The sequence below is a fragment of the Gobio gobio genome (assembly GCF_949357685.1).
Source record: "Gobio gobio genome assembly, chromosome: 10".
Taxonomy (NCBI): domain Eukaryota; kingdom Metazoa; phylum Chordata; class Actinopteri; order Cypriniformes; family Gobionidae; genus Gobio; species Gobio gobio.
The window spans coordinates 4,954,352-4,979,363 of NC_137116.1; the positions used below are offsets into that span (position 1 = coordinate 4,954,352).

The 25,012-nt window shown below is 37.8% G+C and overlaps 1 protein-coding gene across 1 annotated transcript in view; it reads right to left on the bottom strand.

The window, feature by feature from the left end:
• The window catches only part of pebp4 (phosphatidylethanolamine binding protein 4), a gene marked incomplete at both ends in the record, with an annotated part of 206,777 nt that overhangs the window by 14,495 nt on the left and 167,270 nt on the right, over positions 1 to 25,012 (bottom strand). The window contains 2 exons of the mRNA XM_079826604.1: positions 17,148 to 17,264; positions 19,619 to 19,664. Of these exons, the coding sequence (XP_079682730.1) occupies positions 17,148 to 17,264; positions 19,619 to 19,664 (163 nt within the window). The remainder of the gene's footprint in view (positions 1 to 17,147; positions 17,265 to 19,618; positions 19,665 to 25,012) is intronic.

Genomic DNA, 25,012 nt, shown 5'->3' on the forward strand with positions numbered 1-25,012 from the left:
TAGCGCGCACACATCAAACACATCCATCTGCATTTAACTGCTCGAGGTGAAGCGGAGAAGAAAATATTGCTCGGCTTCCTTTATGTGGCCTGATTGCCGTTCAAAAGTAATCGTGCACCTCTGTTTGTTGAAGGATGGCAGGCAGTTTAAAAATGTACATTTCTAGGCTGGTCTGCCTCAGGGGTCCAACAGTGCTCGTCACTGTCAAAATGATGGCCAATCAGATCAAAGAAGGCGGGGCTTAAAGTTGACTGAAGATGAGTGTGAATTCCAAAGCGACAATTTGAGTTTTTACAGTGAAAAAGTGCATACGTGGTAGCTAAACATTTAATATTTGACAACTGTTTTATGATGGATATGTTTAATGACCCACAGTAACATACAGTGATGCAAACTACTCAACTTTTTAAATGTAATTCTGCCATTTTGAATTGAAAATATGCTATAATTTAAATGTAATTCATAACTGAATGTGACAAGACAAGAAACGTTTTGTGTGTGTGTGTGTGTGTGTGTGTGTGTGTGTGTGTGTGTGTGTGTGCTGTCAAATCGATTAATCTCATCCAAAATAAAAGTTTGTGTTTACATAATATGTATGTGTGTACTGTGATTATAATTATTATGTGTATATTTGAAGAAATATTTGCATGTATACAGGTGCTGGTCATATAATTAGAATATCATCAAAAAGTTGATTTATTTCACTAATTCCATTCAAAAAGTGAAACTTGTATATTATATTCATTCATTACACACAGACTGATGTATTTCAAATGATTATTTATTTTAATTTTGATGATTAAAACTGACAACTAAGGAAAATCCCAAATTCAGTATCTCAGAAAATTAGAATATTACTTAAGACCAATACAAAGAAAATATTTTTTGACGCATCTCGTGGATAGGGCTGGGCAACAAACTCAAACCCCTCTTCTCTTATATCGAAATATAAATCGAAATATTAAATCCTCCGCCATTTCTCTTTAAAAATTCTCATTTTAGACTAATTCATGACCAGTGTTTTGTTTTGCTCTATCCTCTGCGCTTCTGCACTTGTCAATACGCATGCATCAAGGGTTCAAAGGTCAAGGGTTACTCTTTCACCGTAAGTCGACTTGCCTACTGCTGACCGCCGGAAGTTAGTTATTTTAGTCTATAAAGTTTGAAATATGGATATTTTTCTTACGCAACACTTCACTTCAGAAGCATAGACTGTAAAAAAAATATGGACGTAGTGTCCGTGACGTCACCCATAGGATTCTGAAGACCAATTCTGAAGCGTAAAGTAGGGACGAGCTGGCAGCACGTCATCGCGTGTCACTCCCGGGTAACAGAAAATGGGCAAAGAGGCGGGGTGTGGGCGGAGCTGAGGTGACGTGATGACTAACAGACAGCAGACAAACGGCAATCCACCTGTCACTCAAAGTGGCCACGCCCTTAAATATGCAGAACTTTAAGGCTTTATATAATGTAAACGAATGAGTTATAAAAAATTCACCCCCCTCACAGTTGTCATGAAGGGCAAAATTAGCCGTATACAGACCAAAACCACAATTTGTACCAGGCTGTAAACATGTTTTGTTTTTTTTTTGCTGTAAAGTTGGACATTTTAACATGGACCTCAATGAGATTCTGCTCCCTTCTGGAGTCTGTCCCTAGCGGCCAGTCAATGAATTGCAGTTTAAGTCACTTCTGTATTGGCTTCAAGAGAAACTGCGGGAGGTTGCCGCTTGTTCAGAAGGCCTTTATTGCCTTGTGGTGCAGTTATATGATGGATAGATGCACTTTTATGGACTTCAAAAATGAAACAACAAGCGACTGCCATTATAAATCTTGGAAGAGCCAGGACATTTTTAATATAACTCCGATCTTATTAGTCTGAAAGAAGAATGTCCTGTACATCTAGGATGAATTGAGGGTGAGTAAATCATGGGCCACTTTTCATTTTTGGGTGAACTAACCCTTTAATGCATCCTTGTTGTACATATTAGGAGATCTGCAGTAACGTAATGTAACACATTCATTTTAATAGTAACATTCTCGCCCACGCTGCATGATTTTGTCACCAGAAATTAACTCATGAGTAAGAAACAAAGTTACTTTAACACAGATTATGAAGTATGCATGCACTTTCACTTTTCCACTTTTAAGAGTCATAGTGATTTCCCATTCCACAGCTATGTTATCACTCTCCCAGTCCTTCTTCCTCAACAAGCATGAGTCAGTGTGAGTAGGCCATGATCTCTGAACTAACGGCGTCGAGCAGAGAAGTGCTGACTCTGAGATGCTGGACTGATTACAGGCTGACTTCATTCTTTTGAAGTACTCACACTTCAAAGACGAGCACTGTTGCAGCGCTTGACTTTCACTCTGCTCTCATTGTCTCAGCCTATATGATGGTTCAGCTGTAGCTGTGGTTTATACATAACCTCACCGATGGAGTGCAAAGATACGGAGTTCATAAAGTATGAACACCTCTAGACACTTTCCTGTATTGACCTCTTGCAATTCACATTAGGGGCTGGGCGTCATATTGTCCTAAAGACAATGGTAAGAGGCTAGTTTTGCACCTTCTTCTTGCCTTGTGACTAGCAGAACAGCTTTCAAGTGCCCCTGTTACGTTTTTTTGAATATTATCTTTCATAAAGTGTGTAATATAGCTGTTTGTCGTCATTAATTCCAGTCTCACTTCCTATGGAGGTTTGTAACAAATTAGCATAATGTCAGTCTATGGTCTTCATTGGCTGCTCGTGACCAGCGTCTACTTTGACCCTCAGAGACCGTAGTTGTAGCTGAGACTGGAAGAGTTTGGTTCATGTTGTCGACATGTTGAGAAGACGCCGTTTTCTGCTGAGAAAGCAAATCTACTTTGATGCACTTCCAAAGGATGAGGACTCACTGACGCCAACTGATGCCATCGTTACTGTTCATATCACTGTGTATCAAGTTCTCCAGAGCTGAAATTAGAATATGCTAATTAGCGTTTGGATTCTAACATGCACTGCAAGCGTTAGACCAATCACAACAGACTGGACCATCTGACCAATCAGAGCAGAGCAGGCACTCAGATAGGAGGAGTTTAGAGAGACGGAATCTTTGAATAAATCGTTTTCGGACTCTTTGAGAAATGAGGTGCTGTGAAATGTGTATTATTAGTGTTTTTTGACCTTGGATGCATGTAAACATATTGTAAAAAAAAAGAAAAAAGGAACCTTTAAAACAGCCCAAGGCCCCGATCAGACAGAATGGTTTTTGCAGTGACGCCTTTTTTAAATACATTTTTGTTGACAGTGAGCACTTTGCGAGCTGTTTATGCGCCCCGGGCGAAAGTTGAAAAAAAAAAATCAACAGATGTCATCGCGTTTTTTTTCTATTGTCCAATCGAATGAATGGAGAGGCGAGCCTTCCGTAGTGGTGACCGTTACCTTGATTAGACTGACAGGACAGCTGATTTGGGGGTTACCTAGCAACATAAAAAAAAAACGCAGTGCACTGCTCTTTTCAAAATTGAAAAACTTCAACCAAAAAAAAGGCAGTGCGGTGCGCCTCGCGTTTTCAAACCTGAAAAACGTGTTCTGTCTGATCGGGGCCTAATAGTGGCACTTTAAAACCGACATTTTTATTGATTTAAACATCATTAGCAAAAATGACAATAGATTTGAGAAGTTTGATTAATTACTGAAAACTAGTTAAAAACACAGATTCAGCGATTCATTAGCATCAAGTGTATATGGAAGACCCAGAGTGGCATTTTTTTTACGGTCCCACTTTATATTAGGTGGCCTTAACTACTATGTACTTACATCAAAAAATAAGTACAATATACTTATTGTGTTCATATTGAATTGCAAAACACTTTTGCTGATATTGAGGTGGGATACGGGTTAATTTAGGGACAGGTGTTGGTATGGGTAAATTTAAGGGTAGGGTTAGGTGTAAGGGAAGGCTCAGCAGTGTAATTATAAATGTAAATACAGAAATTAATTACAGATGTAATTGCATGTATTTTAAAAAAATGTAAGTATATTGTAAAAACATGTATGTACACAATAAGTGCATTGTATCAAATGAGTAATTTAAACGTTAGTACATAGTAGTTAAGGCCACCTAATATAAAGCGGGTCCTTTTTTACTTTAAAATATAAAGAAATTTATTTTATTTATTACTGTATATTATCACAAGTACATAAATAAATATGAACAAATATCATTCTTGCTTGTGATTATTTACTGAAAATCTAAAATCAAAAACACATTTTATACAGAATTCTAGAGTTCTTGCATTAAATTGTTAGTTTTTTTTATTATTATAAAAAAATGCTTCCACTTTATTTTACAAAAAAAAAAACTCAACTCATTATATTTTGTTTATTTTTTGCATGAACTTTTTTGAGTTTTACTTCTAAATGTTTTTTAAATTTGTTAGTTCAAATGCATCAGACAAATCTATATGATAAGCATGGTTAATTAAGTTTAGTTTGCTAAAAGCTAAACAAGATTTTGTGTTTTTGGTACATTTTTGTATGTTGCAAAACACTTGTGCTGCTGTTGAGGTGGGGTACAGGTAAGGTTGGGACAGGTTTAGTGGTATGGGTAGGTTTACAGTTGCGTTAAGGGTTAAGGGGTATGGGAAGGGTCAACAGAAAATATATACACACATTTGATCAAATGCTTAATTTACATAGTTAGAGCATTGTAATTAAAGATACATAATATAAAGTGGGTTCAATATTATTTATGGACTTTTACGCTGGATTTGTTTTTGTTTTTTGGTGAAATTGACAAATGATGCAGGCCGGTTGGGATGTTGACGTCCTTTGGTGTGACATCATATACTGCATGAAAAACTTTTTGGGGAAATATGCAATATGTTGCGCGTTTAATATAGCTTTTATTGATATTTTGAAATCTATTTTTTTATATGTATTTTCCATTTTTGTTTTAGTTAAAGTTTTAGTCAATGTCTTAAAAATATGTCTGTATTTTTTTTTCTACTTTTTATTTCAATTTTAATTTAGTTATTTTAGTATATAAAGGGAAATATTGCCTTGTATAATGCCAAGGCAACATTTTTCATTTTTATTTAGTTATTTTAATTAGTTGTACAGTGCCCTCCACTAATATTGGCACCCTTGGTAAATATGAGCAAAGGCGGCTGTGAAAATAAATCTGCAATGTTTATCCTTTTGATCTTTAATGTTGGTTTGCCTATTTTTTTGCTGGAGGTCCTTGACATTTTATTCAGATTCATGGCACCATGGATTCTAGCAAATACCAACAGATAAAAAAATCAAAACCTGACGGCCTCTGCTAAAAATCTTATAATGGGCCGTGGTTGGATCTTCCATAAGGACAATGATCCAAAACAAACATCAAAATCAACACACACATGTTGAAATGTGTCATAAATGGGACGACCACAACAGAAGCTTCATTTTGTGCTCAGTGACACGCAAGCAGCATTTATTTTACATATATAATTGTTTTAATAATTTCATTTTAGTTTAAGAGAAAAAGCTGAACAGAAGGCACATACAAGGTGCTTTATTCCCCATTTATTTATTTGTTTCTTTTCATAATTGTTGTTGTTGTTGCAAAGTGGATTTTCTGTATTTTTGCTATAAATTGCAATACATAAAAGGGGAAAACTTAATTAAAACCATGATGTTGATAAATAAATAACTCTTATTTTAGCTATTCTTCATATATACAGTTATTTAAGTTGTTCTAAACAAATATTATGCAATGAATAGTTGTGTGCCATTATAAAATAGCATTGCATACTTTAACAAAAAGTTCTTAAGTTCATAATCTTTCAATTCACAACTCATGTGTCACAGGTAAAGCATCTGAATGAAAGAAGGGCTCCCACACACTCGACGATGAGAGAGACAGTAAAAATATCCCTCTCTCTGAGACAACTCCACCGGCAGCGTGTGTGTGTGTGTGGGCAGCGTGAGTGTGGGTGGGAGGGTGTTTAGGGAGAGTACAAAGTAGTGGGTTGTACGCCCTGTGTTTGAGTCTGAAGGCCAGCGTGTGAACAGACGCCGCCGTGCCAGCTGGCAGCTAGAGGACGCCGAGCCCTACGTGCCCATTTGCCACCTCCGCTTGGCTTGACCCGTGGCCTGTGAAACCCCTGGCACCAGAACGGCCATTGAGAAGAATACGGGACGCAGAGGAGGCATGGGGATTCCCCACCAACACACATCTCTCATGCCCACTGCCGCCCGCATGCCACCCATTGCCAATTGTGTAACAACCAGCTGTCACTGTCCTTTCCGTGACCCACATTTCTCTTTCTACCCACACACACGAACACGAGCCCGGCCCTGAAGTCTGTACGGCAGGCGTGTAGCGCACCTCTCCCTGTACGCTTGAAGATCAAAGCTCAGGCTGAAATTGAGTTGAGCTCAGCATCAGGGGAAATGGAGTATCACCATTAGAGAGCTGTGTGTCGAGCGAAGAGTCGGGGAAGTGGAAAATGATCATTAGATGTCTCCACACCCACAGTCAAATGCTCCAAGCCCTCCAATTAGATCAATTAGTCAATCAATGTCGGCAGAACATGAGAGATGGGTACCGGTTACAGGCCACACGCAAATGAAACGCACGTTTGTAGTCGAGTTCACCACATGGAATGCTCTGTATTAAAGAAATAGTTCACGCTAAAATGAAGTCATCATTTACTCACCCTGGTGGTTTTCTAACGTGGTATGCCCTTCTTTCTTTTGGGGACCACAAAAGGAGAAGTTTTTTAAATGTCCTGCTTGCGCTCCTTCATATAACAGTAGTGAATATCGACCAGCATCAAGCTTTTTTAAAAAAGGATGCGAAAGTATTACAGAGGGCCTGTTTACACCTGGTGTATGACGCTAAATACAGGTGTAAACAGGGTCTGAAACATTTTGAGCTTGTCTACTTTCGCCCACTTCCAGAGTTAGCAGAAACGCATTTGACCGCATTGCTTTCGTAGTGTAAACTCTCATGTGTTCGAACAGCCACAAAAGATTGCATACTCCCTGCGACTGACCTAAAACATTATGGGAAGCTCGCTAGCCAGACGGGACCTAAACTTTGTCGGCTGAAGACCCAAGTTTGGTTTGAAGATGAAAAACGTACCAAGCACAATGTTCTCTCACCATTTCTGATTTCTAACACACTTAGAAATCAGAGTGTGTCTCTATGTTTTTCTGTTGTCTCCTTTCGCGTTCATATGTAAATTGCGCAAGCTTATTTTGTCCATTAGATCAAAAGATCTGAAAAAACCCAGAGATTTACCCTCCATAGACCCTCCTCTCGAAGAAATCAGGACAGAATAAACAGAACGATATCATCCACTGGCGTGGATGCTAATATAGTTATTCTTCTTGGTGTGAACGGGCCTAAACAATATTTATGCCTAGCAGGCTATAAAACAAATACAAAAAATATCTTACTCCCATAGGGGTGAGAGGGCACAACCTAAAGTGGGGTACATTGTTTCAAACTTTCCACAAATGCCAGGATGAAGAAACTTAGTGTATTTACTAGTTGCCATATCAACACTATATAAAGAAAAGATTGCACCAAAATTAAAAAAATCTTTGGAAGAAATTACTATAACTATAGCAAAACTAAATTTCTTAAGTTCATTTTTCATCTCTGTTTTTTTGTGTGTTTATTTAAAACTAGACAAATCTGATATTATTTTAATCGTATATCTTTTATTTAACAGTTGAGATCGTTCTTTAATGCTGATCTAACAGCAGAAGACATGAGCCGGGTTTAAATCCCAGTTGTGCAGGTGGGGCATGTTGTCACACTGCGTTACAATGAGCCCCTATTAGAACTATGCAATTCTATCCTTTTATGAATTCTATTGCGAAACTATGAGAAAAAGGTGAATAAAGACTGAGAGTCAATGTTCATAAATTATTAAAGGGATCATGAATTGAGAAATCAACTTTTTATTCAGCCTTTGATATATAAAAGTTTTTGTGTGGTGAAACACCGCCTCAACAGAAGAAAAACAATGCCTGATTCTGTAGCCCCGCCCACCAATGAGTGCCTGACATGTTATAGATAAATAATATAGGCCTACGTGGAGCTAACCCGGATTGAATTTCCAAGCAATAAACATGCTGCATAAGCTTCATTTGGATTCCAATATTATGAAATCATGGATTAACTTTATTTTTATTGAATATCCAGCTCACGTGGGGAAGACATTGCAATGCGTTTGTTCCTTCATTTCACCATGGATTCGTTTGTAAACAAGAGACTGGATTTGCAGACAGGATGAGATAACATGAATGAATGATGCAACACACTAATGTGAGTAAAACATGTTTTTTATATGTGATAGATTGCATTGTTACAGATCATTTGATAACTATTGATTATGTGTATGTGTCTAACTGAACATAACTTAGCACGCTGTCACAGGCTGGAGAATCCTTTATTGGAGGTGTTGTTGGTTCATTGTCCTGCGATTGGTGATCAGACTCGGACATGTGGGCCAGGGCTCGCAAAGCCAAAAGGTATCACCAGCCTGCCGACGGGCTATCTTAAATAGTGAAATAACCTTCCTTTCTTGATGTGCGTTGTTCACTCTCTTGACTTGATGTTTGAAAGGAAAAATACAATCACGGAAGTTTTGATCATGCTGACTCTGCAGTGAGGCTTGTGCGTGCGTGCGTGTGTGTGTTAGTGATGCGGTTTGCGGTTATATCCACCGATCGGGCGGGCCAAGTAATAAAAAATAACATTCCAATTAATTGCGGGTGGATGAGAGATAAATCATTGTGTTTGTTTGATAAAGACATTTTGCGAGCCCTGTGGGCGAATCATTCCGGTTGCCGTTTTGCCACACGCTTTCAAAACAATTCCTCACGTGTACTCACGGGGGAGCCGGAGCTCATTAAATATGTAAAACTGTTATCCAATCATAGCAGTGGGCATTTTTTTATACTGCATTTACTTCCAAGCCTTTAATGCAGCACGTCCATAAAAAATGGCTCAAAACCATGGTATAAAATAGCCTATTAATTATTCATTATGATGTTTTTGAATGTAAAAACAACGCAAACATCATAAGTTGACCTCAGGCAACAGTATAACATTTTTTTTTTAAGTTCATGACCCCTTTAATAATTATTATGCTTTAAACTATGCTGTATAGCTGTGTTTTGCCGATCTTTGCCAGTGTTGTAAAAAGAATTTTAAGGATACACGAAGTACTTACCAACACGATCATAATTTTTGAGAGGAATAGTAAAGGTGAATGCAAATACGAACAAGTTGTCCGTTTAGGATTAAAACAAATTCAACCCAAGCGCTCTTTGGTGACGTGGATGGTTACGTTCCTGTTTAGCATCATATAAAGCCCGCCCTGACAATTTGATTGGTCCGAACAGCTCCTGTTCAGGCATAGTTGCTCCACAACGGATCAAGTCCAGACGATTTCCCGAACTCAAATGTTGTGGGCGGGGCTTAATTCGGCTGGCATCCAGGCAAAATAATTGTATTTTATTGCCAAAATATTTTAGTTTATCTTGTATATTTTATTTCTGTTAGATCAGATAACATTTTAAGCTGTCATTGGTCATGTTAAAATGTGCCCCTCACATGTTATAATGTACCCCACCTAAGGGGCATGTTGTCACATTTCATTTCTATTATTTCGGGTTAAATCAAGAAACAAGTATGCACTGTATTAGTGAAACAAACCGCATAATTGTACTAGACATGTGTGAAATTAATGTGGGGAAAAATAAATACTCTGAACCCCAAGTAAATAACACAGTACATCAACTGAGAAAGTCAAAAGGTTGTGCCCCGCTCTCCCCTACTTATTTTTTTTTTGTGACTTGAGCCAGTAAAGAACTTCCTTCCAGAACACCCTAGCAACCACCCACAAGATTAGAATGGGCAAAACACTCATATTTTCTACAAAGATCTAGTTAAATATTTATTTTGACATCACACACATGTCCTTCTAATCAGTGAGACAAAAGGATCAATTATATTATCTCTGGTAGATTGCAGACGAAAACAAAGACCGCTGAGCAGGAAAACCCGGGGAGTATTATGGTTAGTATGCATTATGCATGGTGAGGGATTGTAATATCTTCTAATTCCACTTTTTAGGGCTGATATAAAGAGACTGTTGCAACAATTTGATCAGAATACAATACACATACAGGAAATGACTCGAGGGGTCCGTTGTTGACATAATTTTGGCCTGATCAGAGCCAATGAAAAATACTAATGAGAAAATGATTAGGAAATCAAATTAGGCATCAAGATAACAATATATGTTTTGGCAAAGTCAGACGGGATTTCAGACGGGATTACAACATGAGCTGGACAAAAATCATTAATTATTTGTATTTCTGTTTTAGTTTCAAACAGTGTGGTGTGTCAATTGACGCATATTTGATCAAAACAAGGCCACTGCTTTAAATGCAATGTAAATCAAGACTCGTCTGTCATATTAGGGTGAGTTCCAGTCTGCCTCATGTCCTGATCCCGTTACAGATACTATGTGTAATAACGGCCATAAAACTAAATGTGCCGGCAGTTAACATGAAGCTGTGGTGCTCATGTGAGCAAACATGTTCAAATTCAACTCAACATTTCCACAGCCCATTTCAATTTACAAATCATTTTCTGTTCTATCTACCTTCCTCCCATTAAGAAGCTAAGAAAATGAAGGGAGGAAAAAAAAAAAAGCTTTTGTCTTTGTCTATTTTGTGTATTCATTTTATGGGGTGAACTTTTTTTGTACATTTTTAAATAAAACCTTAATTAGCAAACGGTTTCATCTAACAGAACCAATCACAGGAGAACAGACGGATATTATTCACGCTTATTCAAGGTTTAATCAGAACCACAGGACTTTTATTTTCTTTCTCTGCGCAGTGAAAGAAAAAGTTGGACAAAGAGAAAAGCTATAACCGTACCATATCAACTCGATAAAGGAACAATCGATAATCATAAGGGAAGTAAAATACTTGAGTTACTCAAACGCAAATTTCAACGGAATTCTTGTACTTTTACTTGCTTGTATTCCTGAAAAATATCATACATCATAATATCATACAAAGTACTAAAATGTGCAGTTTTATCACACAGCACAATGCCACAGATGTCGCAAGTTTTGAGGGAGTGTGCATTTGGCATGCTGACTGCAGGAATGTCCACCAGAGCTGTTGCCCGTGAATTGAATGTTCATTTCTCTACCATAAGCCGTCTCCAAAGGCGTTTCAGAGAATTTGACAGTACATCCAACATGCCTCACAACACACCAGCCCAGGACCTCCACATCCAGCATCTTCACCTCCAAGATCGTCTGAGACCAGCCACCTGGACAGCTGCTGCAACAATCGGTCTGCATAACCAAAGAATTTATGCACAAACTGTCAGAAACCATCTCAGGGAAGCTCATCTGCATGCTTGTCCTCCTCATCGGGATCTTGACCTGACTGCAGTTCGTCATCATAACCGACTTGTGTGGGCAAATGCTAACAGTCGATGGCGTCTGGCACTTTGTGTTCTCTTTAGGGATGAATCCCGGTTTCACATTACAGGGCAGATGGCAGACCGTGTGTACGGCGTCATGTGGGTGAGTGGTTTGCTGATGTCAATGTTGTGGATCGAGTGGCCCATAGTGGTGATGGGGTTATGGTATGGGCAGGCGTATGTTATGCACAACGAACAATACAGTTAAACTGCACATTTTAGAGTGGCCTTTTATTTTGGCCAGCCTAAGGCACACCTGTGCAATAATCAAACTGTCTAATCAGCATCTTGATGTGCCCCACCTGTGAGGTGGATGGATTATCTTCGGCAAAGGAGAAGTGCTCACTAACACAGATTTAGACAGATTTGTGAACAATAATTGAGTGTACATAGAAAAAGTCTTAGATCTTTGAGTTCAGCTCATGAAAAATGGGGGCAAAAACAAAAGTGTTGCGTTTATAATTGTGTTCAGTATAGTTGAGCAAAAGAGTGCAACAGCATGAACAAACCCTCTGAATACTACAGTAACTAATCACTCCCCATACTTTCAGATTAAAATCCCCTAATATAAAGTGCGACCAAACTTTTAATACAAATCCTTCACTTTGCATAGAAACTAGAGATTTACTGATACAAAATTTCTCAGCCGATATTGATAGCAGAATGATATAGGCCGATGCCGATAGTTCGATTTTTCTTATGGAAAAGTAACCTCTCCCAAATAATGCTGCAAACTATTCAGAGAACACTCTAATTTGGTACACAATAATATTAGATGCAATTAACAACAAAGCTATTATATTAAACTGTTATGTATTTTTAGATATAATTGGCAAATTACACCCAAATAAAAAACTGAAATGTTTGAATACAACTCAACTCAAGCATACATATATAATTAACAGTAAGTAAGCTCCTCTCTAGCGTTTCTTTACTGCTAACTAACAAACTGTGAACATTGGATGACTTTCCTGAGGTAGGCTACACAAAAATGCGTTTCCGCGGTTGAACAGTGTTTGAGTGATTACATGAGTCATGATACAGATTTCAGTAAGTTGAAGTGTATCTTTCAAAATACCTTTTAATATTCATGCATGTTTTTCGAGACTTGTATTACAGTGGAAGAGATAACTCAGCCGGTTGAACTGAGGCACTACAGCGATCGGTCACATCACATTTAGGAGCGTCAAAACGGCATTTATTGTTTGAATTTCGTGGAAAAAAAAGAAAAGAATTTGAAAGATGACACATTGTTTATTTTTAGAAGTAACAAAGCACAGTGCTATTTGTGATTATTGGATGAGAGGTGTACTACAAATAATGTTTAGTGTAGGGAAAAACTGCAGACCTGGCAACCCTGGCTTGAACTACGGATGATTCATAGGGTCAAATAGAGCCTGCTTTTATGTGGCTATTTTTTAACTGTTAATGCGTTATTGTCGCGTTAAGTTGCCCTAAATTCAACAAGAGACATTTTCTTCACACACACAGACAGTATGAGTTGAAGTCGGAGTCGGACACATTTTTCCGCACCCTTTTGATTGACAGGATACCATTCCCTGATCATCAGCTGTTTTTAAACAATCGGCCAATGCCCGATAGTGAAAATAATAATAGCTTTTAACGGCTGATACCGATTATTGGCCGATACATGTCTATCTCTAATAGAAACAATAACTGCTTTTATTTTTGCTAGGGTTACTTCTACTCGTTTTAATACTTAAAGGGATAGTTCACCCAAAAATGAAAATTATCTTATTAATTCCTCACCCTCATGTCGTTCCAAACCCTTGTAAGACCTTCGTTCATATTCAGAACACAAATTAAGATTTTTTGATGAAATCCGAGAGCTCTCTGACCCCTCCATAGACAGCAATTTAATGACCAGTTTCAAGGTCCAGAAAGGTAGTAAAAACATCATTAAAATAGTCCATGTGACTCCAGTGGTTCAACCTTAATGTTATGAAGCGACAAGAATACTTTTTGTGTGGCAAAAAAATAAATAAAAAAAATTGACTCCTGAGCAACGCGATAGCTGCTGATAATACTGAATGAATATATATATAGTGGAGCCCCCTCTCCTGTTATGCTGGTTATGCTTTTGCTGCCTCGCCCGTCTTTTTCGAACTGGCACAGTGTTTACTTGTGGTATTGTAGAAAATGCATGATTTGATTTGTTAAACATGAAGATGACTTATCTGTCTGGCATAGCTGCTCCTCTAATGTTAAATGTGCGCTATTATTAGGCGCATATCCAAGTGTTAGTGTGGAGTGTAGAAGCTGAAGTATAAGTGCGCTTTACTGCACTGGCACAATCAACTGCATTTTTTCCTGACAAACAGCGTAGTCTCATGTAGCCAGGCCTTCAGACTGACGGCAGAAGGTCTGGACTCTTGCACTGCTTTCATTGGCCGAGGACCACCCAAGAGAACGTTTGACTGACATGTAACGCAACCAATCACAGTTTGTTTTGTTCCACGTCATGTTTAGGGGCGTGAAAATGTAAAGTCGACGTCCCTGCAATAACAGGCTGGCGTGCATCTAATAAATTATTAATTCAAGAACGCTGTGCAAGTTTACTGCTAAAATGGAGTCGCGAACTTCACATACTTTTGAAAATCCAGCGTTTAGTTAAAATGCTGTTATTCAACAAAGCAAAATACTTTTATTTCAGTATCATTTTCAAGTTTTATATTTTATAAGCAACAGAATTTTTGTCAATAGTTTAGTTTCTACTTCTGTGGCAATGTGCTGGGTAGTCTCGCCTACTGTCAAATCTCAATTGGTCTAAAATTCAACTCCACATAAATATCTATTAAATATTATACAGTATATACATATATCTTATGATTGGTTGATAGTCACGTCGTGCAGCAGTTTCAAGTTCAGTGTAGATAGACAAATGACGCGTGAAACTTGGTACAGTCTGGTTATCCAAATATAGACAAAACAATGATAACGTTAAAAATATGCCTGTTTTGACTGAAAGTATAGATCTTATGTAGCCCTGCCCTTTTCAGCGCTCGTTGTGTTCTGTCTTCCGGTTTGTATTGCCACAGCATGAAGGTTAGATCTTACGGATTTATGAATGCACCACTCATTTAAAATCTTCCCGGTCTACTGACATTCGTTATTATGTTATCTGCTTATTCGCTTAAAACGTTACAATGCTCATGATAGCTTTCATTAAAGCTGCAGTCTGTAAGTTTTAGCTCTTTGTCGCCATCTCTGTTTGAAACCTGGAATTGCAGTTATTTGTGGAAATATCATCTTTACGTGGGTTGCACGGCTCCTCAGCGCGGATAAATCTAATGTTTTGAGGGGTTTGTGTGGCTGTCATTCATTCACCGCACCGGTGTGGATAATGTACTTCAGAATCACAGATTCTACGTCTTGGAAGTACAACCAAATTATAAGTTTCATCAGAACTTTTGTTCTGACCAACTGAGAAAAAAAAAAAAGGTGATTAAATCTAACGATTGCTTAGCTCATATCACATCAAACCGTGCAAATGTATACTTTGTTCTCAAATGGTTTATGTTAACAACATCAGCATTGCGTGACTATGTGTATTTAGTGTGTATCAGCGTTACCTGTAGATTTCAATTTCTGTACCGTCTAATCTTTTGCTTTTGACTACCGGTGAATCTCTATTTGTCACTGATGATTGTCGTTTGGACCTTTCTGCATTATAATCCGCGATCAAAATGACAAGTTAAATTATTCCAGTTGCTGTGAGATAAGGCTATAAATGATCTACCACCTGCAGCATCCACACATGCCATATAGCCTAGCCGGGACTCCTTCTTTATGTATTCAGACGTAATGGCGCAAAGACATGTCCAATTTCCTGTGGAAATCCACCAGTACCGCTCTAATTATAACACATTATTACAAGCTTACCGTTGTGAATCGGGATAAGGTAAGGAGATCGTTTTGAACACTGGCTGGTTATGTACTTGCTCAAAATTCTGGATAATTTTTAACCAAAAAAAAGTTACGGACTGCAGCTTTAACTCTACAATAAGTAAATCCACTTCACAAGCTAATTACTCTTCCACAGTGATGCCATAGATATATACAGAGATACCACAAAAATGGAAGTTCAAAGACAAAATTAGAAAGATGGCTGCATGCTTGTTTCCCTGGTGCATAAGGTCTATAGTAGCTTATACACATTAATAAATAGTTACATGCCCTATAGCGGTGGAAGGGCAGGTGTATGATGCTGGATACACATTGATACACAGTTCCCAAAGCAGACACACCAAATGCATTTACATTTCCGCTATTAAATTGGCTCACTTAAGTCTGATAAGCTTTGGAAACTGTCTTGTCTTGACTCTCAAAGATCAAACACTTCCTATAATTCATAAGGCCATCTGTACAGGAAACCACATAGGCAGCTGAAACCTTTCAATAGGTACAGAGACCAATGGAAAAACATAATTAGTAATAAAGAAAACTAGTTCAAGTAGTGACTGGTACAAGTGCTGAATGTGACGAATGGTGTAATTTGACAAATGTGACTTAATGTAATTTGCTGTTTTTGTACAAAGATGTTTGCTGCCATCAGGACAGCCATGGTCATCATGTACCATATAAGAATAATTGGATCATGTCGGTCATGAGAGCAGTTCACAGTCTCTGTAATTGTGTGAATTTTTTTTATTGTGAAAAGCAGTATAATAATAACAGCATGTCATGTGCAGAAATGTAACAAGTGAGAATCTATTAGTGTGTGTATTTAGTCTCTAGTGTTATTGGCACTTTTCAATTAACCTCTTTTGTGCGATCAATCATTCAGATATAAATGTTAAATTACAGAGCAATTACATAAAATATAAATTAGAGGGAAATGTCAATGTCTTACTCGGTGGTATTTGTCATTTCATGTTGAGATGTTAATTACAAGTTATGCTGAATGGCAAGAGCGATATTTTCAGGAAAATCAAAAATAGGTGGTCGCACAGTATGCAAGTGTTTGTGTGTGTGTGCGTGTTTTAGACGTGTATTTCAAGTTATGTGTACTGAAAGGATAGTTCACCCAAAAATCGCAACTCATATGAACTTTTTGAGTCCCACTTTATATTACATGCTTTTAACTACTATGTAATAACATTGAAATTAATAATTTAATACAACGCACTTATTGTGTACATGTTTTTACATTGTACTTATAATTACAGCTTTAATTAATTTCTATAATGACACACTCTTCCCCTAAACCTTAACCTACCCATACCACTAAACCTGTCCTAACCTTACCCGTATCCCCAAAAAAGTGTTTTGCAATACAACATCAACACAATAAATACACTATATGTAAGTACATAGTACTTAAAGACACCTAAATATAAAGTGTGACCCTTTTTTCTTCTGTGGAACACAAAAGCAGAAATACATCACAATGTTCATGCTGCTACTTTCCATGAAATTAAATCATAAGGTGACCAAGGGCAGTCACGCTTTAAAAAACACCATAAAAATCACCCATAAACTTTATGTATTATATAAAGAAAGGTTTGGAATGACTCGAGGGTGAGTAAATGATCCCATACTTCTCATTTTGGGTGAACTATCACTTTAAAATCCATACACACACTGTTCTGTGGCTAAACCCATTACTGTGTCTATGTGATTACCCAGTGAGCTCTTCTCCTGCGGGCTGAGGGACAAGGTCGGGCCTTTAGGCTGCTCAAATACAAGAAACTGGTAGCGGTGGAGCCCAGTGCCTTGAGGTGGAGTGGGGCGGGTGTATGCTAATGATGAAAAACACAAATCTGTTTCAGAACTCCTGCTAGAATCTATTTTCAAATGGTTTATGTTACAGCTCAGAACAGAAAACTAGAGAGCGTTGCTTGTCCATGCAAAACTCACCACTAGCATGCTAGGGTGTTGTGGATGGATACTAGGGCACATCCAACCTGAGACCCTGTTTACACCTGGTATTAAGATGCGTTCTGGACGATCGGATCACAAGTAGAGAGAGACACGTTTACACCTGGTGTTTTAATCCGTCTCTTTTGTCCACTTTCAACCACTTCTGTCCTGATTCCTGCGAGGGGAGGGTTTTCCAGATCTTTCTGAAGATTCAGATCTTTCTCATTTTCGATCTATTGGATAAAATAAGCTTGCACAATTTATATATGAACGTGACCAGAGACGACGGAAAACAAACATTTTTCTTCTTCAAACCAAACTTGGGTCTTCAGCCAACAAAGTTTAAATCCTGCCTGACTAGCGAGCTTCCTATTAAATAAGTAGGCGGAGAGGATGCAGTCTTTTGTGGCTGTTTGAACGCATTTGTTCACATGAGGGTTTACACTACGAAAGCAATCTGGTCAAATGTGTTTTCCACTACCTCTGGAAGTGGTCGAAAGTGGACTAGTTCAAAATGTTTCAGACCCTGTTTATACCTGTATTTAGCATCATCCATTTGTGATCGACCCAAATGCATCTTAATACCAGGTGTAAACGGGCCCTGAGATGGACTGCCCACACTTTGTTCACTGTTCATCTGATGCACAATGTAAATTTTTTTATATAGTATACTTTATTTTGATTAGCTGGTTTTACACAAATTAAGGGATTTTTAATTAATCCGCCCAGAAAATAAAGTACCAATTTGAATCAACAAGCACTTTTAATAGGAAATAATCATAGGATTTGCCAAAGTTAGTGGCATCACATATTTTAAAGATATATAAAGTTTTTCCACATGTAGACCTGAATATCCTGCTTTGTTTTCAGACTTAAATTACCATTCAAAAGTTTGGAGTGGGAAAGATTTGTTGGCTGTTTACCAAGGCTGTATTTTCATGTTTTCATGTCATCTATTAAAAAATTTAATTTATTCTTTTGATAGCTGGATTTTCAGCATCATTACTTCCAGTCTTCAGCTATGTGTCCATTCAAAGTTACGAATTGAACTTATGCGCAAAATTGGAATATCACATAAAACATTTGCGAATAAAGCAGAGTTTCCATCCCATGTGTTCAAATGAACAAAATCGTTGCTTCCTGGCGCAAAATATTTTCAAGATTATTTGATGAATATAAAGTTCAAAAGAACAGCTTTTATTTGAAATCGAAATCTATTATAACAGTGTAAAGCCCCATTTCCACCGAAATACCCGGAACAATTTGTCCCAGGAACTTTTTTCCCAGGAACTCTTTTTCCCTCAGACCTGTTGCTGTCTGCGTTTCCATAGCGGTCTAAAGTACCGTGAAGATTAGTCCGGTGACGTAGGACTACGCGCAACTTTCTAGAGCCCACTGGATTTCGTCCTCCGCAAATAAACTTAATAAAGCCTGAACTTCGTTGTTTGTTCATCGGTCGTATTTTTTAAACTCCATTGTTGATTCGAATAGTAAACAACTCTTACTGCGCGCACCACAACAGACTTTTAGGTTGAAATAAAATGCTGCGTGAACTCAACCAATCAGCATGTTCAGCGCCCAAGTCCCACCCCCGAAAGTTCCTGAACTTTGAAAAAGTACTACCTCACGAGCGTGGCCGTTTTGAGAGGGAAAGCTTTACCCAGAACTTTATTTAGACCCTGGTTCCTGCGGTCGAAACACACCGAGTACCACCCCAAAATCCCTAGTTCCTGGGGAAAGTTCCCACGGTGGAAACGCAGCTTAAAAGTCTTTCCTGTCACTTTTAATAAATGTAATTCATTCTTGCTGAATAAAAGTATTAATAAAAAAAAAAATAAACATTTAAATGGATTATGGACAGATTTATTCTGTCACTAAACACATTTTAAATAAAATGAAACTGTAGCCATTGTTTTAATTATAATTTTATTGTTGAATTATTGATTTATAAACCCACCGCTAAATGGTATGTAAAAACAAAAACTCTGGTTGGTCGCTTTACATGTCAGTCAGAGGATCTCTTCCTTTCTGAGTGGGCGGTTCTTGGCCAGAATAAGCTGCATTGTGGACTTGACATTTTGCCATTTATTCAAAGGTCTGGCTACAAAAGTCTAAACCAATCCCAAGTTTAATATTTAGGATTAGAGGTTAGTTTAACTCCAAATGTGCAATTGTAATAGTGATGCATGCCTATTCAGTCAAAACAAACACTGTTTTTAAAGAAAACACTCACCGGATAGTTCAATTCCTCTGACATCTCCCGTCTTGAACGCTTCCCCCTGCAGAAAGACACATGAGAGAAAGAGGGTGCTTAAAGCACAAAGGCACTGTTGTGATTGCACCATTGTCTCGTGTTCTATGCCTTTGAATTAAGACAATGCGAGCCTGGGGACGTGTTGCGATTTTCTCCTTCATTCATCACCCGAGGGCCACAAAACCACAGCTTAACTGCAGCTCAGAGCCTCCAGGACCCTAACCTAACCAGGCTTAGATGTGTCGATGTTGGCCCCGCACGGGATCTGCGATATTTAATATCCTGAGACAAAGCCAATTCCCAGGCAAATTAAGAGAGTGATTGGATTTCAGAATAGCAAATTCCCATATTATTAATTGTATATTAAGTTTCCGTTGCCTAGGAACAGAGATTCACGCTGAGCTTTCTATGAGTTGAGTTTTTTTTTCCTCCCCCAAAGGGCACTCCTATATTTGCTGTGTTTTAAACCCATATCCTTAAGCAGATTTAATGCTGCACGGTTTCACTGTAAATAGCCCACTGGAATATTTGCCAAATAGATCCGATTCCTCTGTGCCGAAGCTGTAGATTACAGTAGTTTAGACTGCTTTGCTTCATACAGTAGCCCTGTGAGATAAAGCACTTAAAAAAGATAAAGACGCATAGTGAGGGAAAAAAAAGTTTGTGCTCAAAACCTATTTAGAACGGGAAGTCCCTGCTTATAAATGCCTTTCATGCTTTGTCAGAGTGTCAGCAGTCTGCTATTGTCAATCAAGCAGACCCTGCCATTGAAACTCACCACTCTCCATCGCCCCCTACAGGATGATGGAAGTACTGTAGGGACAGTAACCAGCTTTTACTTCAGGTGGGTTAAGGATGCAATAAATGGGGTGTAACACTAAACACATAGTGATTAATGCAGGCATATTCAAAACATAATGCATTAATGTAGGCATATTTAATATAATTTTCTGCATACAAGTGAGGAAACCTGTTGCCTTAAAATGATTAAGTAGATAAACTTCTTGCGAAATTAATAAAAAACAAGTTGTGTGAACTTGACAATTCCACATAACTTAAATTTGTTCAATAAGACATGAAGTTTATTACTAACTAAATTTAAAGTGATTGGTTCACTTCAAAATGAAAATGTCCTGATATTTTACTCACCCCCATCTCATCCAAGATTTTCTTTCTTCAGGGGAAAAGAAATTAAGTTTTTTGAGGAAAACATGCCAGGATTTTTCTCCAAATAATGGACTTCAATGTCAACCAATGGGTTGAAGGTCCAAATCAATACAGTTTCATAAGGCTTCGAAGGGCTTCAGAGGCTCTGCACGACCCCAGCTGAGGAATAGGGTCTTATCTAGAGGAACGATTGGAGACTTCTGTGTTGTTCTTCTTCACGGCCTATGCCGTCATCACTTCGGAAAGGTCACGTGTGATGTAGGTGAAAGTAAATTTCTTTTTGACTGAATAAAGAAAGACATGAACGTTGAGATGGGGTGAATAAATTATCAGGAAATTTTCATTTTGAAGTGAACTAATCCTTTAAGGCAACAGGTTTCCACACTTCATTTAAGTCAAGTCAACTGATCACTTTTTAATGATCAAGAGTCATATACATAAAAAATAAATAAATAAATAAATAAATAAATAAATAAATATATATATATATATATATATATATATATACACATACATACACACACACACACACACACACACACACACACACACACACACACACACACACACACACACACACACACACACACACACACACACACACACACACACACACACACACACACACACACACACACACACACACACACACACACACACACACACACACACACACACACACACACACACTGTAAAATCCAACAGTGATTCTAACACTTTTTAGTTAACTTAACTTTACTAAAGGAATCTTTACAAACGTGGCACAGAAACCAAATCTGAAGCAGCATAAAATCACAAAAAGAAGCATTTACACAAACCGTTTAATGCTTCTCTGAAGCGCCACAAATGCATTTACACAGGAATTAAAATCGCGGGAAACAATGCTTTGAACATTACTATTTTAAAACTACAGTTTTAACCAAGTGGTATAAATACATTTAAAAAACAATGAAATAATAAACAATTAAATAAAATAAAAATACAGAATTTTAAATTAATTTCCTCTAGTGCTATATATAGGCGCTTTGATTGTCATAATTCTGTACTGATAGGTTATTGTAGGCTATGGTATAGCCTAGTTATTTTATATTGCTTAATATAATTGTGTTGATGGAACAAATGCTATAAAGAAATTATGAATTATTACACTGGGTAGATCACCGCAGGATTAAAAGTGGTCGAAAGTTTTTTCAAAGAGCCAGAAAGTCACTTTGGAGCAGTCACAACAAATGAACAATGATAGCGTTTCAGGTAGGACAGCAGATATATCAGCAAATATCATTCTCAAAGAGATTCTTTTTGGAATATATTATAAAAATGCACAATCACAGTGACGGCGACTGGGTTAAGCATTTACCATATACGAGGTAAATCTCAGCCAATCTCTTCAAAGGAAGATTACAAAAGGGCGAACACCAATTTATTACACATGACGACTCTGTTATTTTGGTGGGTTGCTTGACGATGTGAGTACAGGACTCTTTTACTTCAATGATAGACATTTTTTTTTCTCGCGCTGCTAGGCGGTTGTCATGACAATGACGTAGTTTAGGGTGGCACAAGTTCGCGTTCATTTACACTGAATCAAAACCGTTTCAGCATCGGCTTTGATACAAAGGACTGAGGTGGGTCAGACCCAGCAAATTTTAAGTCTACTTTTATGCAGCATTGCGTGTTTACACAGAATTTTGAGCAGACACCGAGCCGGTTTAGAGCCGCCTTAACTCGGCTGTGTAAAGATGCCTTTAGTGTCTTAACTTAATTGTAAAAATCTAGTAATCTGTACTATTCACATACTATTCCTTGTTTACTCAGAAAAAAACAAGTTAAGATTAACTGATTGGTTTGAGTGCCATTTTGTCAAGCAAAAAAAAAAAAAACCCTCACCATTATGGTGATAAGTGTTCACTTTGGTTGAGCACTTGGAGTATTCATATTATTAAACTCTCTTTCTGATGCAGTGATGCAACAAGAAATCACAGTTATTTGGTTTCAAAGGAAGAGAAGCAATAAATAGGTTGCTTTTAAAAGTTGACCTATAGCTTCTGACTGAATAATTAACTATAGTTAATGATTTAGTCAGAAATTAAGATCACAGAATTGGCGACAGGAGGTTTCACACTGCGTGACTGTACAAAATTAACCTATGTAATATTTCCCTCTATGTCATATAATGATCGTTTACAATTATATTGCTAACACTTACATCATAAACACCTGTGGAACTTTTAATTGGGTTAATATAATCCCTCTATATTTGTAACAATACCTCGCAGCTGATCATGCTTGAGTCACACACAGACTTCAACATTCAGCAGGCAAAGCACAACAATGGTTACATCTATGGTAGCTATACGAAGTCAAGGGTAAACCTAAATTAAAAGATCAAGTACTCTCTACAGTTCTTTTTTAGTTACTAGAACTCTTGTGTAAGTGAAATGAAGATAGCGCCAGGAAGTTTCAATGTTAGGTCATCCAGACCTAACCAATCATGTTCTAATTCTCAGAGTATAAAAGACCGGTAATAACACGCCTGAGTTCTCAGATGCTGATGCCAACATACCTCCATCCTCCCCCCCACCACCAGGATGGTCCCCGTCTATACCTCCCAGTGGGTCGCCTCCACCCCTGCCTTCATCTTCAGGCAGGAAATGCAGAGTCCGTTACCCTCGAGACGAGAGCTACGGACGGGGTCTACGTCAAAGAACTCTAATTAATACTTGCTGGTCTGTTAATAAACTTGCTATTTTATTTTATATCATCTGGCCTCCAGAGTCTTTCTGGTAGAACTATACTAACTAAGCATTTGTCAGCACAACATACTATTTCCTATTTCAATTTACTTACTACAATCGGTTTGCATGCTTTTTTCAAGTAAGTCTAACTAATTTATATATATATTAATTCATTCAACAAGAACATTGTAACAAACATAAAAAGAGCCAAACTTAAAAACACAAAGATGACAGAGCTATGGTCTAACTTACATCTGAACATAAATATGAATTGTTTGTCACACATGTTGCCTAGTGAACTTCATGAAATGAGACATGGTGCGAAGACAGTCAAAGACAATTAGTTTCACAAAGCCGCTTTGCTTCATTTGCAACAATTACATTAAAAGTAAGAAGCGGCTTTATTTAGACATACCGAAGAGTTACGCTGCCCGCGTGTTCTAGAGCTCTGTCGTCATGGCAACAGGCCGTCAACAGTGCTGGGAGGGTGAAACGCTCTTTTTGGTTTCCCACTTGGTCTGGTTGAGATATTCTCACTCGCCCCATTGCAGAAAATCAACGCTCCTTTGTGCTGATATATTTTGGGGAGAGTGATATTCACACTTTGCAACAAGCAAAGAAATATTAAACATCAGTGAACTGATGGGCATATTGCGCACAGATGGCAACATACTACATTTCTAGCGCATAGAGCCATTTTAGGACGCCGATCATCATTAAAAACCTGTTGCATTTTAGCACTCAACGAGCATTACAACCTCAGAGATCCCTGGGGATGTTTGAGACTCTGAAATTGGAGATTTTGTACAGCCAGAATGTGTTTGACCCCCTTTAGCCTCTCACCAGTGGAGTGGGTGGATCTCTGAGAAGGAGTCACACCTATTTTTTATGACATTTACACCTGGAGGACCAGCGTTCCTGGGGAGAGATGATGTAGGCGTAACTGCAAATGCTAACAATTTGAGTGAATGTATTGGGGTTTATTGTTAGAGGGATTCAGATCGGCTCTACTATCAAATTTCATCAACTGTTGACAGCTTATGGTCACTTTTTGTTCAGGGAAGTATGACAAACTTGGATGCTCCAAGGACTTGAGAGGATGAACGTTCTGCATTTAATCACCCATGTCATTAAAAACATGTATAAACCTTTTTCTTAAGAGAAACAAAAGAAAATAACATCCTGGTGGCTCTTTCCATATATTAAAAGTCAAAGGTGACTCGGGCTACCAAGATATGAAAAAAGAAAAGAGAAAAAAAAACAGCATATATAGGGTAATATGAAATTGTATTTTTTTTCCCCAAATTCCTTTTTTTATTCTGTTTTAATGGTTAAATGATATTAATTGAAATCATCAAGCCTGTACAACGTAATGTTTTCTCAGAGTTTAAAAAAAAATTACATTTGTAGGGCCCTATGAAACCTGTTTTTTTTAAGTTTTATTTTTCTTAAATTCTGTTTTCCATTTTTT